Consider the following 19,687-nt stretch of genomic DNA (forward strand, 5'->3'; position numbering starts at 1 on the left):
AGCCACTGTTTTTGTAACCACCTGCGTTAACTAGCCAACTAGCGTAAATATTTAAATCTAAACTGTAGTGTTACCACATCAGTAAATCACAGAAAGTTAATTACATGAAATGGTTATAAATTCACTGCCTGATGTCTGAGACACTGTTTTACGATAGTTTTGAGAAGATTTTGGCCTTAAAATCCTTTCATGGTGGAGGGATACATGAAGGGTGTTGTGAGGCAAAATAGTCCCCAAAGAAAACATATTATTTCAGATTTTCCACCATTTTACCATCATCAACATTCCATATAAACTCAGAAGACTCGTGTAGGTTCACTGGTGGTTTTGGATAGTAAATAAAATGTCTATATTTGTGTTGTAGTCATGGTGACCCCTGGTTCCTATCACCACCACTGTAAAGACATCTGAACCATTTCACACCAAACCACTCTGAATCCCTCTGATTACATCTCAAACACTGAATTATGCAGGAGTTTTTAAATTCCCCCTAAAATTATTAAGTTGTAGTGTTTTCAGTCAGTTGTCTAGTGCTGTGTGAGATTAGTCAGTATGTGCAGGTGCTGTTGTCTTCTGTCTGATCTGCTGGTTGGATTAACGCACTGAAACACTCTGACACACATACAGTCAGGAGGAATTGGGTCACGGTGGAAATGTGTTCACCTCAAGATTAATTTCCTACAGTGGGTCTGTGAATAAAAGAGAAATGGAGCAAAACAGAGCTGTCTGTCTGACAGCTTCACCACTCTCACTCACACCCAGGTTCGTTTTTGGGTCTGCCAGTCTGGTTCTGAAGTTCCAAAGAACCATTTAAATGGTGGAGGAATCAGTCAGGGATGCATAAAGAACCTCTTAAAGACAAATATCATTCTGTAAATATTTCTTTTTTAGAGTCATTTTATGAGCGAAAATGCTTCTTTAAAGAACCATCCATTGAAAGGTTCTTTAGAGAACCAAGAGACGTTCTTCTAAGGCATCACTCCAGAGCACCCTTTTGTATACGTGCTAATACAGATGATTTCTGTTGATTGTTTTTAAACATGAATATGCTTTTCAAGTCAAGTCAAGAGGCTTTTATTGTCATTCCATCCATGTACAAGTACACAGTGGAGTGAAATGACGTTCCTCCAGGAACAACACGGTGCAACATGGAACAGCAGAGTACAAAATGCAAACGTGCAGAAAGTGTGCAAACAAAAAATTAAACTAGAAACAATACAATAAATATGGTAACAGACATTAGACACAGTAAACAGACAGGGCAGTGCAGCACCGACACAGCACTCATTTCTGGACATGAGGTAGGATTGTGGAATAAGGTGCAGACATATTTAACATGCTGTGATCTGTGAGTTACGCAGTCAGATAACATACATAAACACAGCAGTTACTGAGGTAGTACTTGAGTAAACAGTGTAAACACAGTGTTAGCAGCAATTTTCCAGATAGTGCAAGTAGAGCATCAAAAGAGGTGAGTGTGAGTGTGTGAGTGTAGAGTGTGTGTGTGAGGGGGGGTTTTCAGATCAGTCCTTATGAGTTTAAAAACCTGATCGCTTGAGGAACAAAGCTGTTGCACAGTCTGGCAGTGATGGCACGGATGCTCCGGTACCTTCTGCCAGATGGCAGCAGTGTAAAAAGTCCGTGTGAGGGATGGATGGGGTCGTCCACAATGCTGGTGGCTTTGCAGATGCGGTGTGTGGAGCAGATGTCCATGATGGAGGGGAGAGAGACCCCGATGGTCCTCTCAGCTGTCCTCACTATGCGCTGTAGGGTCTTGCGGTTGGAGACGGTGCAATTCCCAAACCAGGCGATGATGTAGCTGCTCAGGATGTTCTCCACAGTCCCCCTGTAGAACATGGTGAGGATGGGAGGGGGGAGATGAGCTTTCTTCAATCTCTGCAGGAAATAGAGGCGCTGTTGGGCTCTCTTGGCTATGGAGTTGGTGTTGAGGGACCAGGTGAGGTTCTCTGTGATGTGGACACTGAGGAACTTGGTGCTCCTGACGATTTCCACAGCAGAGCCAGTGGGGGGTGGTCACCTTGCACTCTTCAGAAGTCAACAACCATCTCCTTAGTTTTGTCCACATTCAGAGACAGGTTGTTGGTTCTGCACCAGTCCGTTAGCCGCAGCACCTCCTCTCTGTATGCTGACTCATCATTCTTGACCCACCACAGTCGTGTCATCAGCAAACTTGATGATGTGGTTTGAGCTGTATTTTGCAGTACAGTCGTGAGTCAGCAGAGTGAACAGCAGTGGACTGAGCACACAGCCCTGAGGGGCACCGGTGCTCAGTATGGTGGTGCCGGAGATGTTATTACCTATCCTGATTAATTCCTGTCTCTCAGTCAGGAAATCCAGGACCCAGTTACAGAGGGAGGTGTTCAGGCCCAGCAGGCTCAGTTTTCCAATTAGCTGCTCAGGGATGATGGTGTTGAATGCTGAACTGAAGTCTATGAACAGCATTCTGACATAGGTGTCTCTATTGTCCAGGTGGGTGAGAGCCAGGTGGAGTGTGGTGGAGATGGCGTCATCTGTTGAGCGGTTGGGGCGGTTCATGATGATTGGAGTGAGTGCAACGGGACGGTAGTCATTGAGGCAGGACACTGGAGATTTCTTCGGCACAGGGATGATGGTGGTGGACTTGAAGCAAATTGGGCTGCAGTGCTCAGAGAGATGTTGAATATACACCTCTCCGGTCATCCATGGTTTCTGGTTGGGGTGAGTTGTGACGAGTTTAGAGACAGTAACATCATCAATACACTTGCCGATTCATCCAGTCACTGATTCTGTATACTCCTCCAGGTTGATGGAGTCACCGGAAGTTGCTGCTTCTATGAACATCTCCCAGTCAATGTGCTCAAAACAGTCCTGAAGAGCAGAGATAGCTCCTGGCAGCCAGGTTCTCACTTGCTTCTGGTCTGGTTTGGCACGTCTGATGAGCGGTCTAGTGTTTTAGAGGTGAAACACTGAGTGGAACTGGCTTGTAAATCACTCAGTCATGTTTAGCAGCATAAAAACTCTGCACGAGGGGGCGCTCTTTGCACACTAATAGCTTCGTAAGAGCAGTGCTTCACATCAGTGACACTGTCCTTGTTCATTTTTTTTCAGGTGGCTTACAATTGCAACAGTAATAATAATAATAATAATAATAATAATAACAACCAAACTTTGTCTATATTGAATTGCACTGTCACTGCTGTAAAAATAAAACAACAAATCCTGAGCGGAATCCTTAGGGCCTTCTTAAAAAAGGTGGTTCTTCAAGGGTTCTTTAGTAAAGACAATGGCTCTATTTAGAACCATGAATTCTATATAGGACAATTTGCCTGCTTAAATAGTTCTTTGCATGGTGAAACGGTTCTTCAGATTGATGGAGAATGTGCTGTATGTGGTTCTATATAGAACCTTTTTAAAAATGGTTCTATATAGAAACAAAAAGGTTCTGCTATTGTTACTATGTCAAGCTTGTAACAACAAAAGAGCCCTTTTTGGTGCTGTATAGAACCATGTACAACCATTTCACCATACAAAGAACCGTTTAAGCATGCAAATGGTTCTATATAGAACTCATGGCTGTAAATACTTCAGAGAACAATGATTTCTGGGAAATAATAAATGCAAGTATTACAGCGTGAATGGTGTTTCATTGTTAAGGTTTGGATGGACATAAAAGGGTTATTTGTTCTTTAAGGAACCAAAAGTGGTTTGTCTATGGAATCACTTCAGAGAACCCTATTCAGTTCCACTCAGTACCTTTTTTTTTCATAAGTGGGGAGGGGGAGGAGTTGTAAGCGGTCAGGACTCAGAGTAAGACCAGGTGTGTGTGTTCAGGGGGGTGGATGAGGCGGAGTGGTCAGTTACATAACAGAGCTGCAGAGGAGGAGCAGAAAGAAACAGGACGAAAGAATGAAGGTTAGATGACTGAATTCAGAGAAGAAAAGCAGAACAGAGCTGCAGCACCTCTTTCTGTCTCTCTCTTATGTGTTTATCAGTGGGGAACCGAGACCGTTAGAGGGCCTTCAGTTCGGGTCATAAATGCCAAAACTCGGCAGAAAGATGAGGAAAAAAAACTATTGCTTCTGCTAGCGTCTCTGTGGGATTCTAGTAGTTTGTTAGCGCTAAGCTAGCAGTAATTTTGTATTAACATTTTTGGCAGTTCTAGATTAAATACAGATATTTAAAATCTTGACCACTGAAATTTTGCTGAAATTTTGACAAATGGGTGGAATTCCACTTTAAGTCCTTTGTGAATCAGTGTGAGATTTTGGCAGTTTTCGCTTTCTTCCAAAATTTTATCGTGATTGTCTCACATTATCTTCTCTCATTTTATCTCTCTCTCTCTCTCTCTCTCTCTGTGTGTGTGTGTGTGTGTGTGTGTGTGTGTGTGTACACTGTACACCACCACCATCAGTGCTATCAGTGAGAATGACCCACCACCCAAATAATGCCTGCTCTGTGGGGGTCCTGTGGGGTTCCTGAGTTTTGCTTATATTTATATGTATTTACACAATATAATAACAATAATCATAATAATAATAAATATTATTAGTAGTAGAAGTGGTAATGACTGTAAAACGCTGCATCTTGTCAAAGGACAGGTACATGCAGTTCAGCTTAATTAACATTACAGTAATGGTTTGTTTGTGTTGCTCATGCTCAGATTACAGAGTTTAGGAACATTAAAGAGTATTTAAAATATGAAATTAAACATAGTATATTGAGTTGTAATATTGTAAAAATAATACAATAAAAATAATATTTAAAAAATATATATAAACAAATATATAAATATAAAATATAATATAAAAAATTCATTTAAAAAATCCTCATAATAATGAATGTACTATTATTATTAAAACGTTTTTTGTAAATGTTTTTATAATGCATATTAGTAATAATAATTACTCTTATTATTATTATTATTGCTATTATTTGTAGCACTATTATTCCATGTTGGTGTCAGATCTCCTTCTTCTCTGATGTGCAGCTCATACAGGATCCTCAGTTTGAGTGGTCACTGATATGAACGTGCTCTCGTCTCTCTGCTGTCCCGTATCCGTGCCTCTCTGTTACTTAGCAACGGACCAGCGGAGACAGATCATCAAATGTTCTGTTTGAAAGGCGTCCAGCTCACATCCAGCTATTTCTGACCAGCGCGGGGGAGGACGAGCCACAGACAGACGGCAGAAAGAGAAAGAGGAAGAGAGAAATATGAGGGCCCAACTCTCTGTGTTGCTATGGGCAACAGAGACCAAGGATGCTCAGGGAATGAGAGATGGGCAGCATCCCAGGAAAGAAAAAGTGGTAAAGTATTTTGGTTCACCTTTTTTGTCCTAGAAGCTGAGGGGGGCAGTGAAAGAAAGAGAGAGAAGAGGATGAGAGACAGAGAGAGAGAGAGGAGAGGATGGAAGGGAGAGAGAAGAAGATGAAAGGAAGAGAGAGAGAGAAGAGAGGAGGATGGAAGGGAGAGAGGGAGAGAGAGGAGGATGAAAGTGTGAAAGGGAGAGGGAGGGAGAGAAGAGAGGAGGATGAAGGGGAAAGAAAGAGGAGAGGAAGGAAGTGAGAGGAAAGAAAGTGAGAAAGAAGAGAGGAGGATGGAAGGGAGAGAGGGACAGGGAGAGAGGAGGATGAAAGTGAAAGGGAGAGAGGAGAGGAGGATATAAGGGAAACAGAGAGAAGGAGAGGAAGGAAGTGAGAGAGAAGAGGATGAAAGAGAGAAAGAGGGAAGAAAATGTAAGGGAGAGAGAAAGATAAAGAGGGGGATAAAAAGGAGAGAGATAGGAGGATGGATAAGAGAGAGAGAGGGGATGGAAGGGAGAGAGAAAGAGAGAGAAGAGGATGTAAAGGAGAGAGACAGAGAGGAAGATGGAAGGGGGATAGACAGGGGGATAAAAGGGAGAGAGAGAGAGAGGAGGATGGAAGGGAGAGTGAAAGAAAGAGAATAGGATGTAAGGGAGAGAGATAGAGAGGCGAATGTAAGGGTAAGAGAGAGAGAGAGAGGAGGATGAAATGGAGAGAGAGAGAATATGATGTAAAAGAGAGAGAGGAAGATGGGAGAGAGAGAGAGAGAGAGAGAGAGAAAGAGAGAGAGAAGAGGATGGAAGGGGGAGAGAGAGAGAGAGCAAGAGCGAGCAAGAGTATTTGTCCAATCAGCATCATTTGAGTCATAATCCTGTCCAATCACGTTGCAGCAGGCTGGTCCTGATGAGAGAAGCTGCTCTGCTGCTGTTAATGAATGGTGCTTCTCTCTGCTAGCATCACCACACTCGTTCGCTCTCTCTCCCTCTCTCTCTCCCTCCTTCTCTCTCAGCGGAGCTGAAAACAACGACGGCAGCAGCCACAAAACAGGACCCTTCTGCGGTCAGACGGGTAGAAAAAAGACGACCAAAGCAGCTTTAGCATTGGCATCACGACACTCGTTCTCTCTCTCTCTCTCTCTCTCTCTCTCTCTCTCTCTCTCTCTCTCTCTCCCTCTCTGTGTGTGTGTGTGTGTGTCTCAGCGGATCCAAAAACTAAACAGGAGCGACAGCAGCCACATATCAGGACCCAAACTACGGTGAGACGGGCAGAAAAGGACGACCAAAGCAGCATTGGCATCATTAGCATTAGAGTAATTAGCATTAGCTTCATTAGTGTCTTCAGTATCATCGGCCTCATCTCTAAGGCAAGATGCTGAAACAGCAGCAGGAGGGTGACGGCATGGACGGAACATCGGCTGGACCCTCTTCTTCTACAGCCCCACCCCCTTCCTTGACAGCCTCGCCCCCTTCTCCACCTTCATTCACCTCCTCATCCTCGCCCCCTAAGCGGCGGTCCATCTCCATGGGGGATTTCCAGCGTCTACCTGCGGCCCAGCCCGGTTCAGAGCCCCCCTCCGGACCATCCACAGCTCCCTCCTCCAAGCTGGTGACCCCCAGCTCCAGCATGGAGTTTGAGGCAGCTCGGCGGCGCCTCCTGGAGGTGGAGGAGCGTCGGCTGGTGATCCGGGAGATGGAGCAGCGGCTGGAGGAGCTTCGGGAAATGTTTGTGCGCTCTGAGCGCCAGGCGACCGAGCACGGCGAGCTGCTGAGCCGCATCACGGCCTCCGTCCAGCAGGGGGAGCTCCGTGTGTCGGAAAACGGACAGAGGCTGAAGAAGGGGCTGCGCTTCAAACGACACCGGCCCGCCATCGTCTTCACGTCCATGCTGGGGCTCAGGACCTGCCTGCCGTGGCCCGTCAAACTCAAATAGCGGTGAACGAAAAGGACGGAGCGATACGTAACGTTTCATTACGCTGGTGTCGTAAGAAACATCGTATCTCTTCACAGAAGAAGCTTAATATAAGTTAATGTCAAACATTTTGCTTTTTGAAATTTCTAAATCGCTAAAAATGGAGTTATCTGACCATTTTAATTATTTCCACTTTTTTTCTTGGACACATGAAGTCCTGGACATCGACTCCATGTGCCGGGAAATGGACACTGACTCTCTTTTGCTGCTTGAATGTGACCACAAACTATGGACAGATGAGGTCTTTTCTCTCGCTAACATGGCTTTCAGGAAAAACTGCACTGCTTAAAACTGGCCTGCTCAGTAAGGCGGGTCACTCTAAACACCAAAACTACGGCTGCAAGTGAATCTATGCGCTTCAAAACAGCAGAATCTTGTCTTTCACTATGGGTTGCGCTTGTTTTCTGTAGACCGAGGTGCTTTTTTAATTGTTTTCCACAGCAGAGACATTTTTAGCTCGCTATTTTAGCATTCCAGGTGTGCTGAGAACTCGCAGTGGTCAGCAAGCCTCATGAGCATTTTCCTTTGCTGACCGATCAAGTCAATGCAAAGGTAGGCCTTCAGTGGCGGCTAGGATGATGGACTCCTTGAAGGACCTGCTTTAGCCAGAAGGACATCAAACTGTTCAAAGTATGGGGTAGATTTTGAATCTAATGTCATCAAAACATCTAAAAGGTGTCATAAGACCAAAGTGATCTTCTGTTTTAGCTAGCAGAACCACGCTAGCCTGCTAGTCAGTAGTAGATCACTTTCTTAAAGGGCGAGTGCCAGAAATTTCTGTCTAAACATACTGAAACAACAGCTAACAGGCTACACTAGATAATATTAGCTGACTAGCTTCCTAGAAAGATGCTAAAAACACAACGCTGCTAGTCTATATCACTTTCTGCCTATACATATCGAAATGATAGCTACCTATGCTAAACAGAATTAACCGATTAGCTTTTTTGAAGTGATTTTCTGTTTTTTGCTAGCAAAACCATCCTTGCTAGTCAAATTATTTCGTTAAAGGGCAGGTAGAGCTTTCTGCCTACGCGCTTTTAGCTACGCTAGCCAACATTAACTAACTAGCTTCACAGCGTATTAACATTTACAACACTGCTGTTGCTTTGCAGCAAGGAGTTAGCAGGGAGCTAGCCTTTAGAAAAACGCTGATCTCCATATTCGTGAAGATTTGAAGTCTCCAGCAAATGGAATTCCTAGTCTAAGCTCATTCATAGTGGTTTAAGCCGGTCTGTTGATAGTCTGGTGCTGGTTTAGCTGGTCACCCAGTATGGTCGTACTGGTTGACCAGCATATCAGTATCCAAAACACAACATATCGCTGCTGTCGGAAACAAAACCTTGTATCTCTAAAAAGTAACTTTATATCACAAAAATATGGATATCACCAATTAGCATGATATTAGCAATTAGCATCATAATAACTGCAGGCCAGTTCGCTTTAGCAACATTTCGTTTTTTTTTTGGTTTGAACTATTGGGTTAAGGGGTCTCCAAATGTGGTCCTCGAATTCTGTTTCCAGTAGTGCGGTCAGTAGTAGGTATGGAAGTAGATGACCAGTCAAGAGTTATAAAATATAAGACCGGAAACCAGATTCAAAGTCTGGATTTGAAGACCATCCCTAAGGGTTGAAAAAGGAGAGAGCTGCAGTCCAAACGAGGCTAACCAGCTATTGTCATATCCACACTGGAACTCAGAAAGCCAAACAGCAACGAATGAGAAGGACAGAGGAATGGACTTCTGTGGAAAGCAAAATTTTATCGGCTCTTCCTCTTGGGCACCATGTGGACACGGACATGGACATCGTCCGTCTCCGTCTTGCTGCTAGAATGTGAGGCTTTGCTACCGTGTGAGAAGCCATGCTACTGCTCAGATCCTTGTTTTGCATGTGTGACGATGCCAGACTGTTTTTATTTGTTTTTTTTAAAGAGAGAGACGGAGAGGTGCTGTCTCACCCTCCGTGTGAAGAGTCTCAGGTGTAGCACCGCGTGTGAGACAGAAGGCGAAGGAGGACAAATGAGGTTACGTAAGAAACCCCCCCTTCTCTCTCTCTCTCTCTCTCTTCTCTCTCTATCTCTCTCGCTCTTTTCCATCGTCCTTGGAGACGCAGCTGCTGCAGTTTACACATGCTTCTCTACCTGAGGGGGGTGTGGCCTAGACCAAGGGGGGGCAGAGCCTCTTCTAGCTCAAAACATCCCACCTGTGTCCTCCTCTCTGCTGTTGCCTAGCAACCCAGGGCCTGGTCTCTCCAATTTGCTTCAGAATGTATCACCGTATCAACTCAGCATCCGGGACTGCAGGTTGGATCTGCTGTCCAGGCGTTTCTTCTGGACGTTTCTGTTTTAGGACCTGTGTATCAGCTTTTTTATGGTCTGCAGTGGCATGTTTAGAGGTTAAAGTGGCTGAAAAAGCTAAGCACTAAAAGCTAAGCTGTGTCACTTAGATCCACACCACGCATGGTTTTGATCGACGGCTTGTTTGGTGGAGTGCATTTGAGCTGTTTTTGGGGCACGGCCTGTTCAGTAGGGGTCAGTATGGGTCAGTAGGGGTCACGCTAAACACCAAAACTACAAGTACAATTATATTTATTTAATTAATTACATTATACTTTATATTTACACACGCGCATTATAAATGAAAGAATAGCTCATTTTATGCGTTTTTGCCACATAGTGTTTATATACAGTATATAAAGCAGTTTTTTTGCCTGTATTGGAGTCTTTGAAGAGCTACACATGGTTTGTCATTGTTCAGTTAAGTCCATTTCTGTTATTTTTTTTCATTTTCATTGGTTTAAACTGTCAAAACAATCTATATATTACTCAATTATAAACATAATCGATAGCGACAGCCCTACTTTCTCCATTTAGACTCCATTTCCATCTGTTCCTTAATGGCCTCCTGTCTCTCTCTTCGTAAAAAGGCTTCACCTCTGAGTGTTTGAGTGCAGGAAAAACTGTTTATGAAGCTGGGGAGATGGAGGGGTCACCAGGGACGTCTATTCTCGGCAAAGCGCGGTTACCGCAGGCTGGAGGATTCTGTACCAGAAACAGAGGGAGATACAGAAGACATGCAGGCTTACTGGCCTCTAATGAGCGGAATAACCTTTACAGGAGATGTTCAGGCAGATTTACGATGCCGTTGTGCTCCTGCTGTCTTCTAAATATGGATCTCTTTCTCTCGCTCTCCCAGAAATGCTGCATTTGTGCGTGTGAGATAGATGAAGGCCTCCTGAAACATCATTACGTCACCATCACCACATCAGACGTGTTTCGATGCACCAAACATGCACTTTGATTGGCATGGAACGGTATTCTGCATGCTTTAAAGACTAAGGCACAGTTAGGATGTTAAATATCGGATTGGAGTCTTCTTGTCTGCCCTGATGGCCGTGTTTACTGTTTTATTGAATGCATTTGTTAATGTGTGTCAGCTGGGGACGCTGAGGCTTATCTGGCTATCAAATTGATCAAAAGGCATTTTTGTGAAGAGCCATGATAAACAGACTGATCAGAAATGTGTTAGATAAGTAGTCTTTAGTCAGTCTCGTCCACCAAATCAATAGGATTAAGCATATGTTGAAGCCTGTGGTTGTGTCCCAAATAAACCCCCTGTACACTATGTAGTGAGCTTGACGTAGAACACCATTCTAAAACTGCTCATTTCTAACAGATGGCTAGTGTAGAGCTCTGGAACTCAAGATGAGTGTGGCTGTGTCTCAAATTGAGCCCTTGTTGCCTATATAGTGAACAAACTGTGGATACAGCCATGCAGTAATGGCATCTGCAATGCACTTGAAAAAGTAAGGGACAAACATGTCTTAAAAGTCTAGCGTATCCCAGAATGCAGTCCAAATCATTTTACTCACGATACTCGTAAACTAATGCTAAGTTGAAGTGGTCACTATTAAAGGTCCTTTTTTACTTGCGACAACCCTCAACCAAACTGTCCTAAAGTGCTGAGGGTCCCAATATTCCACTAAATCATCACTCACTTTTGTTTCACAGATCACTCACATTATTTCATAGATAATAATTCACTATCTAGGGAACAAGCAGTTTATTTGAGAGATTTAAGACACATCCTTGGAATTGCATTAGGCTGTTTTAGTGGATGTAATGCATATGCTCTGCTAAGAATACATTAACTCTATCCGAACAAGGGCTACGTAGATAATTGATCACATAATTGAGATGTAGAGGGCTTTAATTTAGAGTGCATGTAGGTAGAGGTGTAAAAGCTGCTTTGGGTCATTCTACATGGACATGCCTGTAATGTACAGCTGCATATCACCTACAAATCAAACTACGGTTTGTCAATATTTATTCTGTTAGCATTATAAATGCTTCACTATAGACAGCATTGAACAAACCTGAAGTGCAACGCTAACAGGTCTAGCACGTCAAGCAAATCTAGATTCTTCAAAAGCTCCAGTGGCCGCTTGCATCAAATGTAAAGGTTGAATTCTTAAGTGAAAAATGTTAGATGTCATGTAATATTTCTCATTATGGCATTATAATGTTATGCAAGAATATAGGATTACTTGTTTCTTTTTTGAAGTCATTTTATCTTCTTCCACTGGGAAATATTTTGCTTGTTTCAATAAATAATGCTTAAAAGTTAAAGGCATAACATCACGCCAGCTTAATCTAGGCCTGCACTAACCAAAACTCACATTGTAGTTTTGTCGGTTTCCTATTAAAAATACAGTAAGTGATTCTGGAGAACGATTGTTGGTATTTAAACTCAATGGCAAAATAAATACCTCCCTCCCTTCAGTGCTCCTTAAGAAGCTCTGCTCCCCCAAATTCATGGATGCACATTGACAAGGCAAACGACACTGGGCTAGCAAACTTGTTTTCTTAGATCCTCGTGGCCATAAAATCCTTCGCAAACATTACACAGACACATACCATGGCATTAGAGCAATCAATGACATAGCGATTAATTAACGTTAGCTAGGTTGTGGGTTAGCAAACTATCGCTACAAATACTGCGGCAAAGCTAACCAGCTGGGATTAGCGATCACAAACACACAAAACAGTACTGATCTATTGGTTCTCTGATACAGTAAAAATGAGTTTATGTTGCCCACCTGTCAAGCAAGAGCAACCTCATCCATTTTCACGCATTTCAACTCTCAGTGAAGCTGATGCTTCTTATTCACCAGCTTCTTGTTCGAATTTTCACATTCCTTAAAAAAAATGGTAGTCATTTTAGGTGGAACAGGAAAATGCAAATAGGAAGCGAACTTCAGCCTCGTCAACTCTCCTCGGTCTCTCTGCTGCTGAAACGCCCTCGTCTGATCTAAGAAATCCTCTCTCTGAGGATATCTGAGGACAGGGGGGGTTGTGGTGCGTTGGGGCGGGGGGGTTTGGGTGGCGGGTTTTTTTGCAGATAGCTAACATTGCTGCAAGGAAGCTGAATATATAACTATAGTCATTTAGCTTTATTACAGTGGAGAGAACTTAAATTCCCAAAAGACTCATCAGAGGAGGACAACAAGCTAAAAGCTAAAGTTAGCAGGCTGTGTAGATACTTTACCTCAGTTTGGCTCCTTTTTTCTGACTGAAAGGGTGAAAACTCATTTTATGCTGACTGAAAATCACTGTTTTCTTTGCAGTGACTGAGGTAACAGTTATGCTAGCTTGGTTGTATGGTTTATGAGCCTATAGCTCAGTGGCTAGGCTAGCAGTCAGGTTGACACCTCAGGGGTTCCTAATGGCTGTATGATGTATTTGTATTTGCATAATGCAAGAGAATTATGAATTCTGTCAAAACGGATGAGGCTGAGGGACACATTGCTGCGGTACACATGACAATAACAGTAACCTTGAAGGGGAAAGTTTCCGAACAAACTTAAGTTGGCTCGACAAAGCAATTGCTATAAAATCCCAGGTGGGTATTGCTAGGCCATTGCTGCGGTATCCAAGGAGGTTGCTAAGGTATTGCTAGGCTATTGCTGCAGTATCCTGGGTGGTTGCTAAGCTGCTGCTTGGCCATTGCTGCAGTATCCCAGCAGGTTGCTAAGGTATTGCTAGGTCATTGCTGCAGTATCCCAGGAAGTTGCTAAGGTAATGCTAGGTCATTGCTACGGTATCCTGAGTGGTTGCTAAGCTGTGGTTGATAACCATATGTGCGATCAGTTGTAAAAGCACAAGTGCACTATTTGCGTTTATGCTTGCTGATACTGCAAAGTTTTGTAGTTTTAGCTCCAAAGCTGCAGCCCATTAAAATGGTACAAAAATTAGCGTAAAATATTAAAATGATGGACAGGAAGAACAGCCAGCTTAACACGTTTTAGGCCGGAATGCCCTTTTAAATATTTCTCTGGACTGATATTACACAGCTTGCTTTCAATAAAACTGTATATATGAAACTTTGAGGCCAGAATTTACTTCAGATGTTTTATTCAAGCAGCCACTCAGTTGTTGAGTCTAGATTTGTGCTATTTAGCCATAAACCACCACTGACTACAGTTATAATGTATACTCTCTCTCTCTCTGTCTAAAGATGTATGTAATGCTGATTGTTCATCCAATGCCTTACTCACTCTGTATATTCCATATACAAATTGTGTACACGATAATTAATGTATAGACTCAGCCCTGGATTTGGCTGAGCCACCACTTTCTTGTCTTTTGCACTGCACCACGTGAGTTTTTTGCTAAGAACAGCTTTTCCAAAGACCTCAGTGACTGGGCCCACTCGCAGAATGAATGTACTGTACTGTTTGTCCTGATGTCTGAAAAAACTGGAGTTTTATTGTAGTTTTATTTCTGCGGAGAGTCTGAGACCAGACTGCTGTTCTTTTAGCCCTTAAAAGAATGTAAATCTAATTAATTAAATAACTATGTAATTCAATCATTAATGTTCTTTACATGCTATAGCAAAATATTGAGAGCTGTAGGCTTCTAAGGGTTAATAAATCTGTATCATTTATTACTCAAGTAACATTTTACAAATGATAAATCTCTCGGCCATTCTAGAACTCTCTGGAGAGGCTGCTCTAGAACTCCCTGAAAAGGCGTCTCTAGACCTCTCTTGGCCAGGTCATTCTAGAACTCTCTGGAGAGGCCGCTCTAGAACTCTCTTGACCAGGCAATTCTAGAATTCCCTGGAAAGGCCGCTCTAGAACTCTGTTTGCCAGGCCATTCTAGAATTCTCTGGAGGGGCCACTCTCTTGGCCAGGCTGAACTTAAGTTCAGTCTAGTTCTCTGTTAACTAGTTTATTCTGCAACTCTTCTTAAAGGGTGATGCTAGAATTCTCTTCTCCAGGCTTTCCTAGAACTCCCTTGGAGAGCCATTCTAGAACTTTCCTGTCCAAGGCGTTCTAGAATTCTGTTGAGAAGTTAATTCTAGAAATCTGTTGGCTAGTTTATTCAAGAACTCTTTTGAAGGGCGTCTCTAGAACTCTGTTGAAGGGTAATTCTAGACCTCTCCTGAATGGCCACTTTAGAAATCTAGAACATTGTTTATTGTTTTGCTGGATCTTGCCTGCAGGTTTGAATATGAAACCCAAACTGCTGAAAACTCCAGAACTTTGGTTTTTGGTTCCAGGCTCTCCACAGGCATCGCTGAATGTACTGCTGTTTAGTGTTACGCATTGTAAGTGTTCTGTGAGACTTTGCTTTTTATTGGTTCTTGTAAAAATACATTTATTATATGCTTTCCTAGTTATTTAGTTAGTTATGCTCTATAGTTTGTTAGCTGTTATACAGATTTTTTATTTTCTGGAACAGAAGCATCTCAGTATGAATGCTGCAACTCTGAGGTTCTGTTTATGTTCTTTAATAGACAGTGCGGATTTATTTCTACGTAAACTATGCTGACTTTGATCTGAGGATCTAAGCTGCAGAACCTGTTTGCTCATTAATAAGTGTGCTGGTTGGGGGGACAGACTGAATGTCAGTACGTCTAAGAGAGCAATAAAACAGAATGCTGATCCACTGCAGAGCAGGTCAGCAGAATTTGAGAGGCCGGTAGAAAAAGAGGAAGCACTTTGGACACATTCTGGTATTTTAACCTTCGTTCCCTGAGCTGCGCTGAAGCATCACAGAACAGTAGAAATAAAAAAGGAAATCAGCAAAAAGGAACAACGTACATAAAGCTTTAAATGAGAGGCTGCATCTCATTTCTAGAACTGAGAACCAGATATGCATTCTTGCACTCTCTTGACCACGCCATTCTAGAACCGTTTGGACCAGGCTATTGTAGTTCTCTCTTGATCTAGTCATTCTAGAATGGCTTAGAAAGATATCTAGAGAACTCTGTGGGCAAGGCCATTCTAGAACCTTTTTTAAAGGGTCGTTCTGGAACTCTGTTGACCAGGTAACTCTGTTACCTGGAAATCTGTTGGCCAGGCCATTCTAGAACTCTGTTGACTAGGTCATACTTTAAACTCTGTTGCCTTGGCCATTCTAGAACTGTTTAAAAAGAGATCTAGAGATCTGTTTATGGAACTTGTTGGCCAGGCAATTCTAGAACTCTTTTAAAGGGTCATTCTAGAAATCTGTTGACCAGGTCATACAGGTTGTACTTGGAACTCTGTTGACCAGGCAATTCTATAAGTGTTTAGAAAGAAATCTAGAGATCTGTTTCTAGAACTTTGCTGGCCAGGCCATTCTACAAGTCTTTTAAAGGGTCATTCTAGAACTTTGTTGACCAGATCATACTTGAAACTCTGTTGGTAAGGCCATTCTAGAAATCTCTTGACCAGGCTATCTTAGAACTTGCAGAGGTAGAACTATGTGGTCTGTCTGTTCTAGACCTCACACAGGTTGCACTGTTCACCAGGCCAGAGTGTTCAAAAGCTCCAGTTAAATCTAATCCCTTAAGTTCCCTAAACAGCAGTCCACTATGTGGGGAACAAGGGTTCGATTTGAGACGCACCATATTTGTAAGCAGGGCGGCAGTCACAACCTCACCAAGATCAGACAGAAGATGAGGGATTTGTAGGAAAACACTTTATGCTGCCATTAACTGACGCAAAGGCATTGCGCAATGAGTTACGGCTGCCAAATGGCAGCATCAGCAAAGCCAGAGAAAGAATCAAGCAGCGGTTTTATAAGATTCACTAAAATGCTTATGATGTCGGATTAGCAGTGTAACAGATATGCAGCTACATAATCAGATAAAATTCACTCCGGCTCCAGTTTTCTGTACAACATTAATCTCCTCTTATGTCATGCTGTGAGACTCATTATGAGCTTCCTGGCACCGAGTCTGAGAAATAATGAAGATTTAGTCTGAGCGTGGGCTCAGGGAACCAGGGTTACAGGCTGGAATGGAGGAAAGGCACACTTGATTTCTTTGATAATGTTTGTTCTGTTTCGCTGTGTTTTATACACTCTAAAACTGAATGTTTGGAAAGCTCTGACTGAATGAATGAATGACCTGAATGTGCTCTGTTTAAACACTGGCTCTGGGCAACATCCAAAAACACTAAAAATACACAATAAACACGATTTAACAGCAGGTTTGTGGAGCGCTTCCTTTCTTTGAGCAAAAGCAAACATCACACCACTGCATTTGCTGTTTTTTGAGTATTTTATAGAATCATCATATTGGTTTCATTTAAAATTTGAATGCACAGTGGTTTCATTCCTAAATTTTTCATCAGCGTAAAATTGTCCAGTCATTGTTTTCTCTGTCATACCTCTGTAGGTACAGCTGAGCTGCTCTCCCATTGGTTAGGACTTCAGGAGCTGGACAGAAGGCCTTACATGCTTAGAAACATATTTAGAAAGTGATGGAGGAATCAACCAATCACACTTTGTGTGGAGCCAATATTAACAGAAGAAAAAAAATTCACTCTAGTCATTCTGGAAGTTCTAGATACGTCATTGACTGTGAATACAAGCCGTAGTCTAAGCAGGTTCCGGATAGTTGTTAGAGCTGCCGCCACTGTTTTCCATTCCTATGTCAGAACTTTACTGAAAGTCACTGTAACACTGATACACACAGAAAATGTTCATGTGTGCTAGCATTAGCTTAGCACTAATATACTATTAGAAATCAGAAACAAGTATAACAGTAAAAGGTCCGGCAGCAGAAGTGCCAGACAAAACCCGTTAATTAACAGTAAAGTATGTTTTCTCAATGATGGTAAAAATCTGTAAAATTACAGTCATCATTTCTTAAGTTTCAGTAGTTCAACTAATAATTCTAACAGTAACAACCATTATCATAAATGCAAATGTCTGAGAAATAAAGGTGGTCGTTTGTGTGAATTCTCCTTCCTGTACAGTTAATCTCACTACTCATTTCTTTGCTTCGGAGTTACTCTCTAAAACACTGTACCACTGTACCATCTGTACCAGCTGTGCAAACCCAGCAGTCCTTTCAGAACTTTATTTACAAACAGCCAGTCAACATGTTTTGCGTAATTTGCTTGGTTAAACTTTCTTGGAGCCCACACTGAAAGATGAATCGATTTTATATCAAAACCGCAATTTAGCACAGTGCAATTTTCAAATCACAAGAGCTGTAATTATTAAAAATTGATAGCCTACATAATCAAAGACATCACATTTTCAGTCGGGAAATTTCACCTAATAACAGAGCTTGTGAACAGGCTGTAGATGAGTTAGACCAATCAGAGGCAACCAAACCTCCATGTGTTGTGACATCACAACCATAACTTACGGCAGTCTACATTCAGGGATCAAGCCTCAGGCCAGAAGAAGTGGATGTTTTGGTCTTCTTGGCCAAAAAACAGGCCTGAACTTCAATTTTTTTTAGAAAAGAATCATATTTTAAATCACAGCCGCTATTTTGGTCAGAAAAAATGCAGTTAGATATTTTCCCCAAATCGTTCAGCCCAACTTAGAGCTTATGTTACACAACCATTATCTAGTACTTTTAAGTTTGTCGCTCACACTTATCTAGTTATTATCTAGTACTTAAGGGACTGTGACAAACAGTGTTACCTAATATTCTACCTAACGTCAGCAATTAGTTAAAAAAACTTCAACCAAAAAATTTAAAAATTGAACTGTAAGCACCTTCGGAATATTCTGAAATGAATCCACTCCAACATGTTTCAGGCTGTGTTTTTATTCCCGCATGTAGCTTATAAAAGTGACATTTTTCAGACCTAAAAATTCAACACGGAATGTTTAAGATGAGAACAGAAGAAATAACGTATAAAACAGCCATAAAGACAAACATTACAACAGAACATTTCTGTAAAGCAATATCACAGATGCAAAGAAGTCAGCGTGTGTGGGACGTTTAGAGCTGCTGGTTTATAGTGTCTTTACAGAAAGTCATTAAGAGGCTCTTTCCTCATTAATAATGCAGACGGATCTGTGGGAGCAGCTCCAGAGCTCTGCAGTGTTACAGCTACAGGCCCGAAGCTTCAGAGGCAAAAATAAACATGATTTATCAGAAGATAACGGACAGTAAGATCACTAATTAACCCACAACAAACTCCCTCCTGCAAAACTCTAATGTGTAGTGAAATAATTCAGATTATATCATATGTTGCTTGTTTTGAGATGATTCAAGATGATGTTTGATTGTTTCCACAATTTGCATGTGACATTTATGTTTTAATTTTATTCCTGGGTATTAAATCCAGCAAATAAATAACTGCGTTAAAGGGTCCATATCCTACATATTGCTTGCATTTTTTTAAAACCGGAATTCCTCTTATGGTTATGGTTTTATGCACCAAAAAGAAGTAGAATATTCTGGTCTGAACCACACCTTATAACTTCAGTGTGAGTGGGTGGAGCTAAACTACTGTAAAGTCAACGTTTTGAAACTTTAACAGTGTTTAAACAGTAAAATAAACCCATATTCCAAAAGCACAAGGAAAATTTGATTTTGCATGATATGAATTTAAAATTTCCTGTAGAGAACGTAACTTCCAAAACAAGTCATTTGACCAGCGGGTCCAGAAACTTTTGCATAAGACTGTAAGTTAAATACGGTGAACAGTTCCATAATATTCTTCATAACAACTTCTTGATTCGAAATATTTAAGGACACAAATATTCCAAGACTGGAATCCCATTAAAATGGCAGTGAATCTGTTAGAGACTTCCTGGTTTAAAGCCAAAGGCAGGAGGAATCTGATGACCTCCTCCTTCATCAGGCTGCAGAAACCTGATCCTGCCTGGAGCAGACAACTCGACGCTGAGTCTGCGCCAGCTCTAATCGGCATAGAGGTTCATTTTGGGTGGACGTACAGTAAAATAATCCTGCTTTACAGTTTGAACACATTTTTAATCTCAATAACAAACAAAGTAATTGCTTTCACAAATATGGATCATGAAGCGATGATGTGAAACAAAATACTGATCACATTAAATACATACAGATCCTTTTTCAGCTGCTAGTGCACGTGTTAGGCAGGAAGGAACTCTTATTTTGCCCTCAGAAGCAGCATAGCATTTATAACTTTACAC

At 41.9% G+C, this 19,687-nt stretch overlaps 1 protein-coding gene across 1 annotated transcript; it reads left to right on the forward strand.

Moving 5' to 3' along the window:
• The first annotated feature begins 5,200 nt into the window (after window positions 1-5,200).
• LOC118823922 (syntaxin-31-like) lies at window positions 5,201-7,393 on the forward strand. The gene is made up of 2 exons (XM_036593785.1): window positions 5,201-5,304; window positions 6,501-7,393. Exon 2 carries the CDS (start codon window positions 6,670-6,672, stop codon window positions 7,228-7,230), a length of 561 nt encoding a protein of 186 aa, XP_036449678.1. The 5' UTR covers window positions 5,201-5,304; window positions 6,501-6,669; the 3' UTR covers window positions 7,231-7,393.
• Window positions 7,394-19,687: the final 12,294 nt, after the last annotated feature.

This window comes from Colossoma macropomum, unplaced genomic scaffold (genome assembly GCF_904425465.1).
Source record: "Colossoma macropomum unplaced genomic scaffold, Colossoma_macropomum, whole genome shotgun sequence".
In the NCBI taxonomy this organism is placed as follows: domain Eukaryota; kingdom Metazoa; phylum Chordata; class Actinopteri; order Characiformes; family Serrasalmidae; genus Colossoma; species Colossoma macropomum.